At 41.0% G+C, this 15,142-nt stretch overlaps 1 protein-coding gene across 3 annotated transcripts in view; it reads left to right on the top strand.

Moving 5' to 3' along the window:
- The window catches only part of SNX9 (sorting nexin 9), a 99,263-nt gene extending 87,227 nt beyond the window's left edge, over positions 1–12,036 (top strand). For all 3 annotated transcript variants that reach the window (XM_074990308.1, XM_074990309.1, XM_074990310.1), the window contains exons 15-18: positions 554–643; positions 3,907–4,021; positions 5,817–5,908; positions 10,220–12,036. In XM_074990308.1, the coding sequence (XP_074846409.1) occupies positions 554–643; positions 3,907–4,021; positions 5,817–5,908; positions 10,220–10,267 (345 nt within the window). In that variant the 3' untranslated portion in view covers positions 10,268–12,036. The remainder of the gene's footprint in view (positions 1–553; positions 644–3,906; positions 4,022–5,816; positions 5,909–10,219) is intronic.
- Positions 12,037–15,142: the final 3,106 nt, after the last annotated feature.

Genomic DNA, 15,142 nt, shown 5'->3' with positions numbered 1-15,142 from the left:
CAAATCCTTTGTTACATTAGGGAGTGATTTTGTGTTTTAAAAACACTTCAATGTTTTGAAGGTGAGAGCTGGCTGAGCACATTTATCTGCACGGTGTGTATCTGTGTGCATAATGGTTTGGTCTGTCACTGCTCTGGTTGGAAAAACTCTTCAGGGAAATCTTGAAATGAACAGCTACAATAATAAATATTAAATTAAGACATGGAACGTAGGTTTTAAAAAGTGTGTGTGTGTGTGTGTCCGTCCGTCCGTCCGTCCGTCCTGAGGTCCCTGAACATCTGTTCCCTGATAAAGTTTTTTATGTTAAAAGTAATTGGCAGATCTTCCCTGCCTTTACATGTATTCCTGCTAAATATTGGACATTAAAGGGTTTTACAATATCCATAATTTTTTACCTTTATCTAGAACTATCTTTCCACTGGATCTTGTGTTAAATTACTTTTTATTTTGCCTTTGGAGTGTTTTTAACTATGTTCAATATGCGTAACTTTCTGTTAAATTCTGACACCAACGTGGTATGAATATTTATTAATTGCTGAATTCTCTTTATTAGCCAAAGAAGGATCTCCATTTTCTGATGGAAACTAATCATGAATACAAGGGATTTCTTGGTTGCTTCCCTGACATTATAGGAGCTCACAAGGTAACTACTTTTGGTGATGGTTGTATAGGGAAGGATGGGAGGAGGAGTTCACAGGATAGATGAACTTTACGCATCGTGGGGAGCAAAAGGGATAGGTGTAGATGTATAAAATCAATACTTTACTTACCCTGCACTCAGATACTCAATCTGCCCATACCTCTAATGTCAGTATTGCTGGAAACTTGCATGAAGACATTAACAGAAACTTTGCAAATTAGAAATTCACAGTGGGAGGCAATGCTGCCTGTGAGCTGAGTGGTTGGGCGGCTGCCCAGGAGAGATTGAGGTGCCACCCAGATCATTAATAGAGCTCCCACAGCCACCAACAACATGTGTTTTTGTTGGTGGTGCTCATCCATATGTGCCTTGGTGCACATAAAATGTATTCCATGCAGGGATGGAAAAAAATTATTGAGAATGCTGGTGGAAGGAGATTTTTTTTCAAAGGCCTTCAAAACTTTTTTTAGCAATAATGCTTATACTATTTTGAGCTTTTTGTCAGCGTTTACTCAACCAAAAAGTAGCAATGTTCTTTAGCTTCCTTAGCTACATAGAGGTAATGTAACCATCAGATAGAATATTAGACCAATATTAAATACAGAAAAACAGAGTGGATAGAATTGTAAGAGCACAGAAAAGAACACTTACTAAGTAACTGATTTTCCAGGCATGCCTGTAATTCTCCCATAAATAAATCATAATTGATTAAATATTCCTGTGAAAAGAAATTTTGCTAAAACCTGTTTATAACAGGATATCATTGGCACAATATATTAATATATGTAACAAATAGATTTTTTAGCTTTATATGTTCATGAAATTTATGCGAATTGTTTTCTAACTGAATTTGTTTTTATCAAAACATTTTTAAACAGAAAATTTTAAAATAGTTTGAATTTGTTTTAAATTTTAAATTCAGAGAATGCTTTCCAACTTTGTAGAGGACAGGCTACAATCAAAACTACATTTGACAGCTTAATGTGTCTTAATATAGTACATTATTTAATTTCTCAAAACCATCTACTAGAATAGCGGTGTAAAAAGATAAAATAAATCCCAGATGTCCCACCATTTGTAAAAGAACATATTTAAAACGTGAAGTTCGAAAAATGGCTTTGGGTAAGTTTTGTTAGTTAAAGCCTAAAACAAGAACCTACTGGAATGCCCTTTGGGAAAAGGCTCTCTTTCATGACAGCTGAATATTTACTGTGAAAAGAGTGTAGTAGGAACACATTCCCTGTAGTTCTGTTTTTTGTTAGTTTATTTTGCATGAAGTTCTATGAAATTCAGACTCTATTCTTCCTAGGTCAAAGCTAGTTAAATGTGGTTAGTTAAGTTAAGTTTCCATAAGTTAAGGAAATATGGATTGGCTCCTTGGACTATAAGATGGATAGAAAGCTGGCTTGATGGTTGGGCCCAACGGGTAGTGGTCAATGGCTCGATATCTGGATGGTGGTCTGTTTCAAGCAGAGTGCCGCAAGGCTTGGCTCTGGGGCCGGTGTTATTCGACATCTTTATTTATGACCTGGATGAGGGACTGGATTGCACCCTCAGCAATTTTGCAGATGACACAAAACCAGGGTGGGGGAGAGAGACGTTGGAGGGTAGAGAGAGAATCCAGAGGAACCTGGATAAATTGGAGGACTGGGCCAAAAGAAATCTGATGCGGTTCAGTAAGGAGAAGTGTGGAGTCCTGCACGTGGGGCAGAAGAATCCCAAACATTGTTACGGGCTGGGGAACGACTGGCTCAGCAGCAGTACAATGGAAAGGGACCTAGGGGTTATGGTGGATGAAAGGCTGGATATGAGTAAACAGTGTGCCCTTGTAGCCAAGAAGGCTAACGGCATACTGGGGTGCATTAGGAGGAGCATTTTGAGCAGATCTAGAGAAGCCATTATTCCTCTTCATTCGTCACTGGTGAGGCCACATCTGGAATATTGTGTCCAGTTTTGGGCCCCCCAGTATAAAAAGGATGTGGATTTGCTGGAGCAGGTTCAGCGAAGGGCAACAAAACTGATTAAGGGTCTGGAGCACAAGACCTATGAGGATAGGCTGAGGGATTTGGGCTTGTTTAGTTTACAGAAGAGAAGACTTAGAGGTGATTTAATAGCAGCCTTCAACTTCCTGAAGGGGAGCTCTGAAAAGGAGGGTGAGAAACTGTTCAGTGGTTGCAGATGGCAGAACAAGGAGTAATGGTCAGAAGTTGAAGAGGGAAAGGTGTAGGTTAGATATTAGGAAAAACTACTTCACCAGGCGAGTGGTGAAGCATTGGAATGCGTTGCCTAGAGAGGTGGTGGATCCTCCATCCCTTGAGGTTTTTAAGTCCTGGCTGGACAAGGTCCTGGCTGGGATGACTTAGTGGGGGTTGATCCAGCTTGAAGCAGGGGGCTGGACTAGATGACCTCCTGAGGTCCCTTCCAGCCCTGTGATTCTGTTAGGTCACCAATAGTAAATGCATTGTTTTCAGAAATAAGCTCTCTTGTAGCAGTTTGTTGCACTAATCTTTAGTGAATGCTACGCAATAAAATAGGTAACAGGTTGTAGAATAGGGGTGGGTGAACTTTTTAGCCTGAAGGCCACATCAGGTACAGATATTGTATGGTGAGATGGGTAAGGAAGGCCTCCCCAGATAGCCAGGCATGGCCCAGCTCTTGGCCCCGTCCAACTCCTCACTCTCTGACTACGCTACCTGGAGTAGCGAGTCTGGCAGCATGGCAACTGTGCTGCCTAAGCACTGGGGGAGCTGAGGTTCCGGGTGAGAGGAGCTGGGGGTAGGTGGCCATGCTTGCTGCATATCCCGGGACTTGGATGGCACCTCTGGCCATCAAGATGGCAAGCCTGTCTTGACTCGACTTCCCGGCAGGAGCCTGGAGGCCAGACTGACAGGTTCAGTGGGCCAGATGTGGCCTGTGGGCTTTAGTCTGTCCACCTTTATCCTAGAAGCGATTGGAGGCTGGAAGTGTTCAGATATTTTCCAGCTAGAACTCATTATATATTTTTGGCTTTAGCTCTGTATGTTTTGTGTATCAAACCCTGTTTGTGTGCTTTCAATCGGTGCTCATGTCTTCTGCCTTTTCTCCTCTACTGGCATGATCAAAAAATATCTAAAATTAAACACCACATTTTAGGGGGAAAATACTGAAGGACAAATCCGATTTTATACACATGATGGGGGTGTGTGTGTGTGTGTGTGTCTAGATTTTCTAAGTTAATGTAATTAATTGAGTGCTGTTCTAATCATTCTGCATTTCGGCCCTAACAGGGAGCAATAGAAAAAGTGAAGGAAAGTGACAAGTTAGTTGCAACCAGTAAAATAACACCACAGGATAAGCAGAACATGGTGACGCGTGTAAGCACCATGGCATATGCATTACAAGGTAAAACAAGCTTTAAGTTAAATGACAATATTACAGGCTTTGAAAGACAAGTTTGAAGGGTAACAGTGTGCTGCATTAGTCATAAGTCTACCTACTTCTTATGTAGCACTTTCCCATCCATAGATCAAAAAGAGTTTTACAAAGTAGCTCAGTATTATACCATTTTACTGAGGCACAAGGAGACATTGACTTATGGAAGGTCGTCATCAGGTTAGTGACTGATCCAGGCGTCCTTAGTCCCAGCTAAGTGCTCTAGCCATTAGACAATGCTGCCTCCCAAGAAGGATTGCTGTCAGCATTTGCTTCTGGGTAATTTCTCCACCTGCATTTGCTGTTGAGAATTAGTCTGATAAGTAGTTAGTATTTTAATACCCAAATAATTGTTTTACGTATAGCCAAAATTTTAGAGTTGGTTAAACTACATTTTTGCTTTCTAAAAAAAGGAGTGAATAGCTGGAGTCCTTTATGGGAGAGGGCTGTACTCAGAACAAATTCCACTCAAAACAAAATGTTTTAAGATGCTAATGATATTCTGCTTTTGTAACTGAATATGGAATCAGAAAGTGACTTAATACAACCATTTTACTTGAGAAGAATTAATTTGTGAACTGGACAATCAACTCTTGATGGGAGGTTAGAATCGAACTCAGTCTTAAGGAATTAATGATGTCTCTTTCCCCACCCCAGATTCAAGTAATTCCTTTTTAATCCCTAAATAATCACCATTGTAGCCTTAACTAGCACTTCTACAGGAACTGCTATAAATCCCTTTTGCTGGTATTATGCACAAGCTAATTTGTTTGCTCAGCATAAGAGAGTGCTATTTTTCTGAGACAAAAACATTTTTTTAGGTTTAAATGTGACCATTCTTCAGAAACTTGACTAGTTTTATGTACAATTACTGCTGGTTCTTATTAGCCTTGAAAAAATGTTGTTTTATTGCTTCAGAGGAAGGGATATTTAAAACATATTTAACTTTGAGGGGAGTCATTTATCATTTGAGAGATACATAAAGGTCATGATTAAAGCATTATAAATATGTACCAAACATTACATATGTGTGTAAGTGCTCATCTGAATAAGGATTTTAAACTAATGAAGGCCGTTAGTTGTTTCTTGAGGGAAGATTTTATTGGCTAAGCGTTTGTATTATGTTCCATACAATTATCTGCATACCTAGCCACTACCCAAACTTCTAAATTTTTGGTTCTTTCACACTGTGCAAGTTAAATAGGTAGTATGAGACTGTACTTGAATGAGAAACCAAGGTTTTGCAATGAAAGTTGTTGAGTGTAAGTGATGATCTTCCTTCAGTCAGTACTGACTTAATGTCTCAATACAGTACTGGGTGACTGCTGCTGAATGAAAGTGCTGTCTTTGCACTAATTAACAAAAATTACTATTTTTCATAATGTAAATGTCATCCTAGGTACTTCTTTTTTCCCTACAGTTCTTAGATTGGATACAATAGGCTTCTTCATTTAGTAAATTGTCGCTGTCTACTATGTAACTATTGATTGACATGAAAGTTGGCTGCATTTCATGACTTTTGAATTGATCCCTATTGTATGACCCTACTTGTTTGTAAAGTGACATAAGCTTGATTGGAAAAAAGGCACTATAAAAGTGCAAAATAGTAGTAGTCAAATACCAATGCAATTGCACTGACTGAGTTTGGTGCTGAATTTGGTATTAAATGCAAGACTAGATTCTTAGTTAACACAGTAACTAATCTGAACTAATGAAGTTTCCCTGGTTGATGAGCATTAATTTTGCATCCTGTTTTGGATTACAGCTGAGATGAATCATTTCCACAGTAACCGGATTTATGATTACAATAACGTGATCCGCCTGTACCTGGAACAGCAAGCACAGTTTTATGAAACAGTAAGTTGCAGCATTTGAATGCTGGTTTCTAATGTATACTGTGAGGCCACTTAGTTTTTGTCAGAAATGCTAGCTGCGCATTAGTCATTCCGTGAGTGCACCTCTCTCTAAAAGCAGTTACTTGTCAGGAACTGTTACATTTAGTTTAACAAAAAAGTACAGGAACAAAGGATGAACTGCAAGAACATTTTCTGTAGAGAATTCCAGACTTCCAAAAAAAATTTTACAACATATGGGTAATATATTACACTGCTGAGTCAAGCATTAGAAATTAGGAAATGCTTGTGCTTGCTTAATAAGCAGCTCTTTGATATTTTATTTTTCTTTTGATTGTTCAATATAGGACCACATGCCTTATTCATTGTATGCTCTTCAAGCCCTGCTCTGAGAATTATTGCTACCCTCACAGACCTTTCTATGGTGCTCAATTCAAGTCACTGAGATTTACGCTTTGAACATACAAAGTGCTATATAATGCAAACTACTCTGAAAAATCAAGTCCAAGGAATCTCAAATAGGGCCTCTAAAATTAATGGCTACTTTTGCCCTTCATCTCTCCATGTGCCTCATTTTTTGATCTGTGAATGGAAATAATATCCCTTATTAATCACACAGACACATTCAGAAAATAAGTTTAGTGTTCAATATTTTGTTTAATTAAATAGTTGCTTATTTAATGAGCACCATCAATCTAGTGTACTGAAAGGGGCAGGATTCTGTGGAAAAACTAATATGTGATCATATAATCAGACTGTATCGTGATGCACAAAAGGTCTCATTTTGCACAGACAGACTTAATTCTGGCATTTCCTAACTTGAGTTCTTGATTGCAAACTTGCATGTGCATAATTTATTAGTGTTTTTCAAAACACACACAGATAAAAACAAACTTCATCATGGAGCATATTACTGACACTGTGATGGGTCATCACAGGGTAGGAGCCTTTTATATTCACAGCACAGACTGTTAAGCTACCAGTAGTGTATTTGTCGTCTTCTGTGAGGACCAGCACTGTGTCAGGAGGTTTCATGCATGTTTGCTGGCAGCATATGAATGGTTAGACTCAAGGAACCTGGGTTTCTCTTCAGGCTCTGGAGGAGAGTGAGCTTTAGAAGAAACACTCAGCTGCCTGTTCTGCACCCCTCATTCCTTGTGTCAGTCCTATTCTTCTTGCCTATGCAGTCCCAGTCTCCATTCCTCAGGCCATTCTCCCCGTCTTCCCAGTTTCCTTCTCCTGCCCTAACTCCTTCATTCAGTCTTTGTGTCCGCTCCACCCCCCAGTTCCACTCAGCCTTTTCACAAGCTCCTCATCAAATCTGTCTTCTTCCTGCTGCCCATTTCTCTCACCTGAGTTTCTGTTTGCCCAGGTACTTGCTGCTGCACCCATCTGCTTGTCAAATCTGTCATCTTTCTTGCATGCCCCTTCTGCCTGTTGGCTTCTAGTCTCAATGTTCCATCTCCTAATCTGATTGTAAAGACTCCTCCCCCATCTGCTGACAATTGGTTCCTGACTTTGATTTCTACACCAGTTCTGTCTCTTCCCATCCCTCTTTCTTTCCTCCACTCCAGCACAGTGTTTCCAGACTCCTTGTCCTGCTTTCTCTCCTCCACAATCCAGCTTTTACTCCCTCTGCATTCAAATCAGGCCACTTCCTCCTCCATGGTGCTTGGGTGCCAGCAGGGGTGTCATTGGAAGCACAAGAGAGACAGACACTCTGCTCTGTTCTGGTGTCTGGCCCAGAGCCATAGGGAGGAGGGAAAATCTCTGGTTTTGCCTTTATGGCTGTAGCATTCTTTGTTGCCCTGTGAGAATGGTGCATGCAGAATCTGCACAGCACCTGGAAGATAGAAAGAAATTGAACTGATTCATTAGGACTGAATCTTCAGAGAGTTTGGCTGCTAAAATTTTTACATGTCTAGTTGGACGTGTTTGAACTGCAACTTTTCAAAAGCTTACCATTTGGCCAAATGTTGGGGGAATTTTATGGGAACCACAAAAAGCCCATTCCTAACACAAAAGACCAAGCACTGTTTAATTTCAAGTCACCACTCCAAAGCATGAGCTCTTTGAAAGAAAAGTTTGCTAGACTTTAACATGTGCATAACGATGTATTTTTCTGTAGGTTTGTTCTCAGAAATCCAAAGGGTAACAGCAGCTGCTGTAATATGCAAACTTCATATATGTTTTTAGGGCTAACCCCGGCCATGCTGTGTTGAGCTCTTGCTTATGCGTAGAAATCTTCACCTCATCAAAATTCAAGCAATATAGGATAGAGTTCATTCACCCCCGGGGTATGTTACTCCTAGGGGAATTCTGCATGAGGTATTTTAAAGTTCTCCAAATTTTGTCAAAATAACACTACATAATCATGTCAATTTCAGTTATTGGTAACTGAGTTGACAATACTGTGCCTGTCAGCAAGTGTGTATGTCTCTGTAACAATACAGGTGTACGTGTGCACATGTGTGTACACTCTCTCTCTCTCGTTTGGAACAGAACCCAGAGCCCAGACTGTCCAACCCCTACACCTACCTCCACCCTCCCAGAGCCCAGGTTTGGAGGACCCCAGTCCAAGCTGCTGCTAGATTCCCAGTTCCCCTCAGCTTAGGACCCAGGAAATTGAACAGCCCTGACATGTTTCCTGGCTTCTTCCCCCAGCTGCACAGTTGTCAGCCTGACGAGTAGGTGAACTAAAAGCCTGACAGCTGTGAGGATGGGGAAAGGCAGGGAGAAGGGGCTCAAATTGTGCTTAACTCACGTTAAAGTGAGTTATGTGAAACTTGAAGCCATGTATGTCAAAGGTGCTGGGCTGGATAGACCTTTGCTCTGATCCGGGTGGCTGTGCTTATATTCTAATTGAGAGAGACTGGTTTCCTGCTATGCATTTGTCAGTAAGACCTAGGTGCATTGGCAGGAGCTGCAGCCTGGTTGCTAGCATCACATTTCCCCAAAATAAAAGCTCTAATTAAAATGTGAAAAAAACAAATGTGTGCTGATCATTGCAAGTAGCTGTCAAGATCTCAGATCAGTGTCTCAAAGTGGATCAGTAGCCAAGGCACAGATCCAAGTATCTGTAAACAGGAAGTGGTAGGAGTCTAATCTCCCCACACATCAACAGTGAGGGATATTATGTTGGGACAATATTTGAGACATAGGCACTAGCACCACAGTATTGAGTTGGATTTTAGGGGATTACCAACAAAGTATTTTCCTGCTTGTCTCCTAGAGTGGAAAGGAAAATTACATGCCTACAACATGAAAAAGTAGAAGAAAGAAAATATTATAATTTTACATTGGGTCCCAGTAGTTGTAAATCTTTAACCACCCAAAAGAAAGAGTTCTGTTATGCTTAGTTACCACTGGCCTTTTTTCCCTTAGTCTGAGACGCCTAGAGTTACTTCAGGTTTGCATATTTGTAGTGGTTTTAAGATGATGTAATTTATATTGTGAGGCAGCAGATGATGAGGTGGCTTACAATACAGGCAGGGTTACTCTACTTTACACACTTAACACCCTTTTCTTGCTTCTCTTATTCCAGTTCTCTCATTTAGTCCCACAGAATGTTACTGGTACCGTAGATAGATGGGACCCTGTGCGGGTTTTATTTGATGTAATATACATACCAGAAGGAGTGTCTTGAAAAGTAGTAAGTTATGAGCTCAGACTCCTATGCTCAGATGATCCTCTAAATTTTTGTACCAGAATATTTGTGGCTAAAGCCATGCTTAAAGTCTAAGAAATTAATTTTCATTTAAAAAGAGGAACTGAACAGCTGCAAGGATTTATAATGAGATAAGGAACCTTTTGACCCATAGGTGAGCAGAAACAGTGTATCTTCAGTCTAATGAAATGTTGTCTTGCTGCAGTTGCTAATGGACATGTCACAAAAACTATCCCATCAATTGGTGCTAACTGGCAAGTTTGGAGTCTCAGGAGAAAAGCCCAGAATGGGCTTTAAGAATTATCAAGCCACTTGCCACTGGAGTGTCCCTCCAGGTCACGGTTGAAGCACATTGGTTCAACAACCAAGGAGCCTGCACTGGCGCTGCCTACTTTGGATGTGCTCTGTCAATAGCTAGAGGGACTGAGTCCAAAGCTGTCAATCACGTATCTTTCATGAACACTAAATACACAGAATCGCTAAGGAGGGGTGGGACTGCACATCTGTCAGCTCTGTTTTTTGAAGCTGAATGTTTAATATTTGAGGAATTAACTGAAACTTTCTCTCTAGTGAGCTCTAAGATCATGAAAGCTGTGTGATTTAAATATGTAAAGTAGTCATGCTGTTCATGTATTTTGTTTGTTTCAGATTGCACAGAAGCTCAGGCACGCACTTGGCCGCTTTCCTGTGATGTAGGAATAAACTGGGATGGATAATGAAGAACAACTTCAAAGTGCTTTTCTGATATGGAGACAATGCAAATAAAAAGCTTGCTGGCCTTTGCCATCCAAGAAACCAAAAAATAGATAGGTGTATGAGCAAAGACTCACAAAATACCAAAAGGAAAAATATCTGAATCGCAAAAAAGTGAGGAAAAAAATTGTTTACTTGTGCCTAAATGCATCAATTGTTTAGGTATTATTTATCTCAACCACCCTCCCTCCAGATCTATTTTTTTAAACAAAAGCTGTTTGTTATGGGAAAGTACTGTCAATTGTAGGGATTGAAAATGTCAAATTAGTCTGCATTGTCGTGGATTACAAACAGATTCAAGGTTTGTCAAATTCTTCCAGTTTACACTTAACCAGCGTCAGAGGACTAGATTTTTTTTTAATTATATGCCATTCAGCCTCTTATTTGGGATTCTTTCCAGCAGCTATATAAAGTTCATGTATGTTTCAGTTGCACACTCAAGCTTAAGCTCTTAAGATTGCTTTGTTCAGTAACCATTGTGCTCTGTGTGGTTGTACCTCCCCACATGTACTCCCAGCGCAGTCCCCATAATATGACGGCTGGCAAACTGTTCACTTTTTCCACAGCTGCCTATTATTAATAGTTTGTTCTTGTGGAACATAGCCTCAGAGCTGATATGTGTTGGGCTCTCCCTCCTTTCCTGGCCGTGCACTGTGCAAAGAAGAGACATTAACCAAGGAAATAGCCATTCCAGGGAACTGGAAAAATATTCACACCAGCAGTCTGACCCTCTTAATTATTATACAGTCTGATCTGACCCTGTTCTACTCAATTCTGTGTCCTGGCCATCCTTCACTTGTGCCCTGTAGGAGTCAGTATCTGCAGATATGACTCCTCCAGTCACTTCTGACCCAAGGTGGCAGGAGTCCCAAGATTACTACCAAACTCAGGTTTTCACACAGTAGTACAACAAGCTACTGCCTCCCATTCATCTGGGGGACGGGGGGGAGAATTAATCCACTGCCAATAAAAGGAGGAAGGAAAAAAAAACATTGTGCAAAGTGAAGGGTGACTTCTCAGGTGCTGATTAAAATCCAGGATCTGTGGCAAATAACTTATTACAAATACTGTAGCTGCAAGTGAGGTAGGGTGTACACAGCGCATGAATGGCACAGTTATTTTCTTTACAAGTGGAGTGCCACTAAATGATTAGACTTTAGGAAACCTTCACATATATAATTACCATCCAGTATTTCATTTAATATCACAAGCAAACCTGGATGCCAAACTGCAGCTTTTGCTAAAATCTTCTCTCAAATAGGAAGAGCTTAGGAAATAATTTATTTCACCCACAAAGCCATGTAACGTGATGGGTACATTTTGTTGGTCCTGTTGTTGCCTTACTCTGTTGTGCATTGCTGTAGGTTTTTTTGGTCCTAATAGTTGTACTACCAAAAAAAAAATCTGGATCTGCCTGAATAACATGAAACAAAACAAAAAAAAAAATCACTAAACCTGAGTCCAGATGCTCTTTAGTGGCAAAAGTTTTGTTCATATTTTATAAATATTTTTGTTTTCCCTCATTTAGTTTTCTTCCAGATTCCATAGAGCAGTGTTTAATACAGTCATTTAAATATATGTACAAATTGTAAAGAATGTGTATAAATGTTTTACACCAAATGTAAGATCTTGCCTTCATGTAAAAGCAGCTTATAAAATAAATCATTGACATGTACAGTAGCTTCTGAAAGCACTTTTTCAAGCCAACTTTGTTTCAGCCTTTGTATATTCACTTTTGTGTAATGAAAATCCTTAAACTTTTTCTTAGTTGGAGGAATTTTTTTTTTTTTTTTGCCAAGCTTTGAGCTGACCCTGATGCACTAAGTTGTGGGTCCTGTCACTTTTACAGGAGAAGATGGTTTGGGAATTAAGCATAAAGTATGCATTTCTAGTCTGGGGCAGCAGTGTCTGTAGCACTTATATCAAACATATACAACTAGGTGAAATAAGCAAGTCCTGTTTAAATTCTAGAACATAAATTCCTTAGATCTATTATGTATTCCCATAAGATTATTTAAAGTAAAAATTCTGTTATCCAGTGGTCAGTTAACCAGCATTTCTGCTATCACCCGATAAAGTCTTCAGTTTAGCAACTGAGACTAGTATACTGACAGCACATTATACAGTTGCACATTCTTCACTTTCTTGTATAAAAGAGGCAGAAAGACAAGCAAGGAAGATGAAATCAGAGATTAAACAAAAAAAACCGCTTCCATGGTATTCCATAGGACTGAATCTGTACTCACCCTATCGCCTATACCTACAGTAATTGATGTTGATAATGATGATCCTGAGGCACTGCAAGATCCTGAAGGGCCTTCTGAATCAGAGATTAAATATTGTTCAGAGTCTTGGTCTTCAGTGTATTTTCAGTGATCTAGGTGTGTATGCTGTGTGCTGCCCATAGTGATCTGCAGTGTCATAAGAATCTACTGTGTATACTTAATATGTATACACCAAAGTGCTTCAGGAAAACCGACTGTTCTGCAGTGCAGTAGGCCTACTGAGTTGGTGAGTATTTGTGAGCTATGTCCTACTTTATTTGTTTTCATTGTGTCCTAAGTCTTTGAAAATTGGTATTCCTTTGGTAAAGTATACTTAGTTAGCTAGCATACTTGGTGAACCAGCACGCACATACCCTTCCCCCATCCTGCCAGATAACGGAGCTTTTACTGTATATTTTATTTGAGAAGCTGATACAGCTTTTGAAAATGTAGTGTGAGGTGCAAATGTGTCACCCTACAGGGCTTTACTTCGTCCGGTTAATCAGACTGGCCAGCAAAGGAGTGAAAAAGCATCGTCCCTTTTTCTATCAAGAAGGTAGGAGAGATGGCAAATACCTTAACACTGAGTTCTACTGTGTGTGGTTTTACAACACAAACAACTGCAACAAGCAGTCTCTCTACTGCTAGTAGAAGTTGGATCCAAGAGAAAGAGAGGCTACAGAATGTAAAGGATGGCAGACTCTTGGCTTAGTTTCATGGGAGATGATGATACAGCTGGATTAATTCTTCTAGGGAAGGGGCACTATTAGATTTTGTGAGGCCTGCTAGACAAGGCATGGGGGAACCTCAATGACCTGGCTCCCCCAGGAGAAAGGAGAAAAACTTGACATGTGATCCCCAACTGAGAACAAAGACTGGCTTCAGTCTCCTTGTTAAATGCCTGAGGGCTTCCCTCCAAGGCTGGCTTAACATTTCTAGGGATCCTATTTTTGGGGATCCCCTTAGGCTCAGCAGGTAGGAGGCTGCTGCTGAGCAGGGGAGGGTGTGGGTCTGGGCAGGAGCAGGCTGAGGGTGGGAGGCAGGAGTGAGGTGAGTATGGAAAGGAGCAGAGGCTGTGAGGTTTAGGTTTGAGGGGAGGTGCAGGAGTGGGATGGGGCATGGAGGTTGGGTTGGGTAGGGACAGGGGAATGGGGTGCTTACCTGGTCCAGCTCCAGGAGTGGGGGTTTGTTTACAGGTGGCTCTGTGTTGCCCTGCACTTGCAGGCACTGCCCCCACTGCTGTTGTTGGCCATGATTCCCCTCCATGGGAACGGTGGTAGACAGAGCCTGCAGGTAGGCAACCATGTGTAGCACTCAGCACAGTGCTGCAGCTTTGGGTGGCAGATGGGTGTGGAAGCAGGAGGAAGAATGGCAGCATACTGACTGCCTCTTCCATTGCCAGGCACAGCCAGTCTGGGGGCCTCCTTTTGCCCAGGTCCCTGAGCTGCAGCCCCTACAGCCCCTTTCTTAATTTGGCCCTAGATGAGGGGATCATTCAGTTAGCTTCAGGGATGTGGAGAGCAAAGCATGGGATACCATAAGATTTTCATAATGGTAGCACTAGAACTCACCACTTCTAGCTATGGGCAACAGAATGTGAGAAGTGACCCTTTGTACAATCAAAGGACATTTTTAATATTAGGATGAGGGTCTGAGCACTGACTGAAGTGCCAAATACCCTGGAATTGCATTTCTTAGTATGTTTATTTTCCTATAATTAACAAACATCCTGTCAAACATGGACAGCTCCATTAGTCAAATTTTTAAGCCAGTAAAATGGGTCAGCAACCCCCAACCTGGGTGCCAAGAGCATGTAAGACAAGAGCTCAGCTCTGCCCCTCTTCCCCCAAGCAGCTGGCACTTGCTCAAAGCCATGTGGATTAGCAAAAGACCTGCTGATGGTGCCAACCACCACCTAAAGGGTAAAGCTCTGCAACTTTATTAATTAATGAAGCTGTTGCAAGTAGGACTAGTAGTGACTTTAAAAAGTATCACCAGCACTTGGATCAGACAGAGGTCAAAAGGTCAAATTTTGGCATTCAGCCTTAGAAAGGTTGCGGAGTCCTATACTAAAACAGGTAGATCATTTTAGGAATGAGATTAAACGCACGATGGTTTAACAAATGCTATGCTGGGTGGAGAGTAAATAGTCACCTCTGTCTCAAATTGCTATTACTGCAAAACTGACCATAAATGCAACTGGGTCCTTAGCGAATAGCAACTGCACTTCTTTGTCTGCAGTGACATTGCACTTCTAAAAGGAGTAAAGTAGTACTGCTGTCAACTTCTCCCCACCTGCCACAGAGTACAGCAAAGTTGTAAGTAAGCTTGTTAACATTTCGGGGGAACAGGCAGATAACACTTCCCACACCACCAAACTGCAGTTGAACAAGCCAGCTATTTAACAGAGCACAGCTGCATACAGAAAGTGAAGAATTTACAGTGCTGGATACCCTTTAACGTTGTGTTACAGGATTTTCCAGCGTAACTCCCACTCAAACATGGTGACTGATTTGAGATACAAGAACCTCCTTCCTTGCTGCACGAAGGCAAA

Source organism: Carettochelys insculpta, chromosome 3, assembly GCF_033958435.1.
Source record: "Carettochelys insculpta isolate YL-2023 chromosome 3, ASM3395843v1, whole genome shotgun sequence".
NCBI classification, from domain to species: Eukaryota; Metazoa; Chordata; order Testudines; family Carettochelyidae; genus Carettochelys; species Carettochelys insculpta.
Note: the sequence above shows the minus strand (reverse complement) of the source record. Positions and strands in the feature narration are given on the sequence as shown.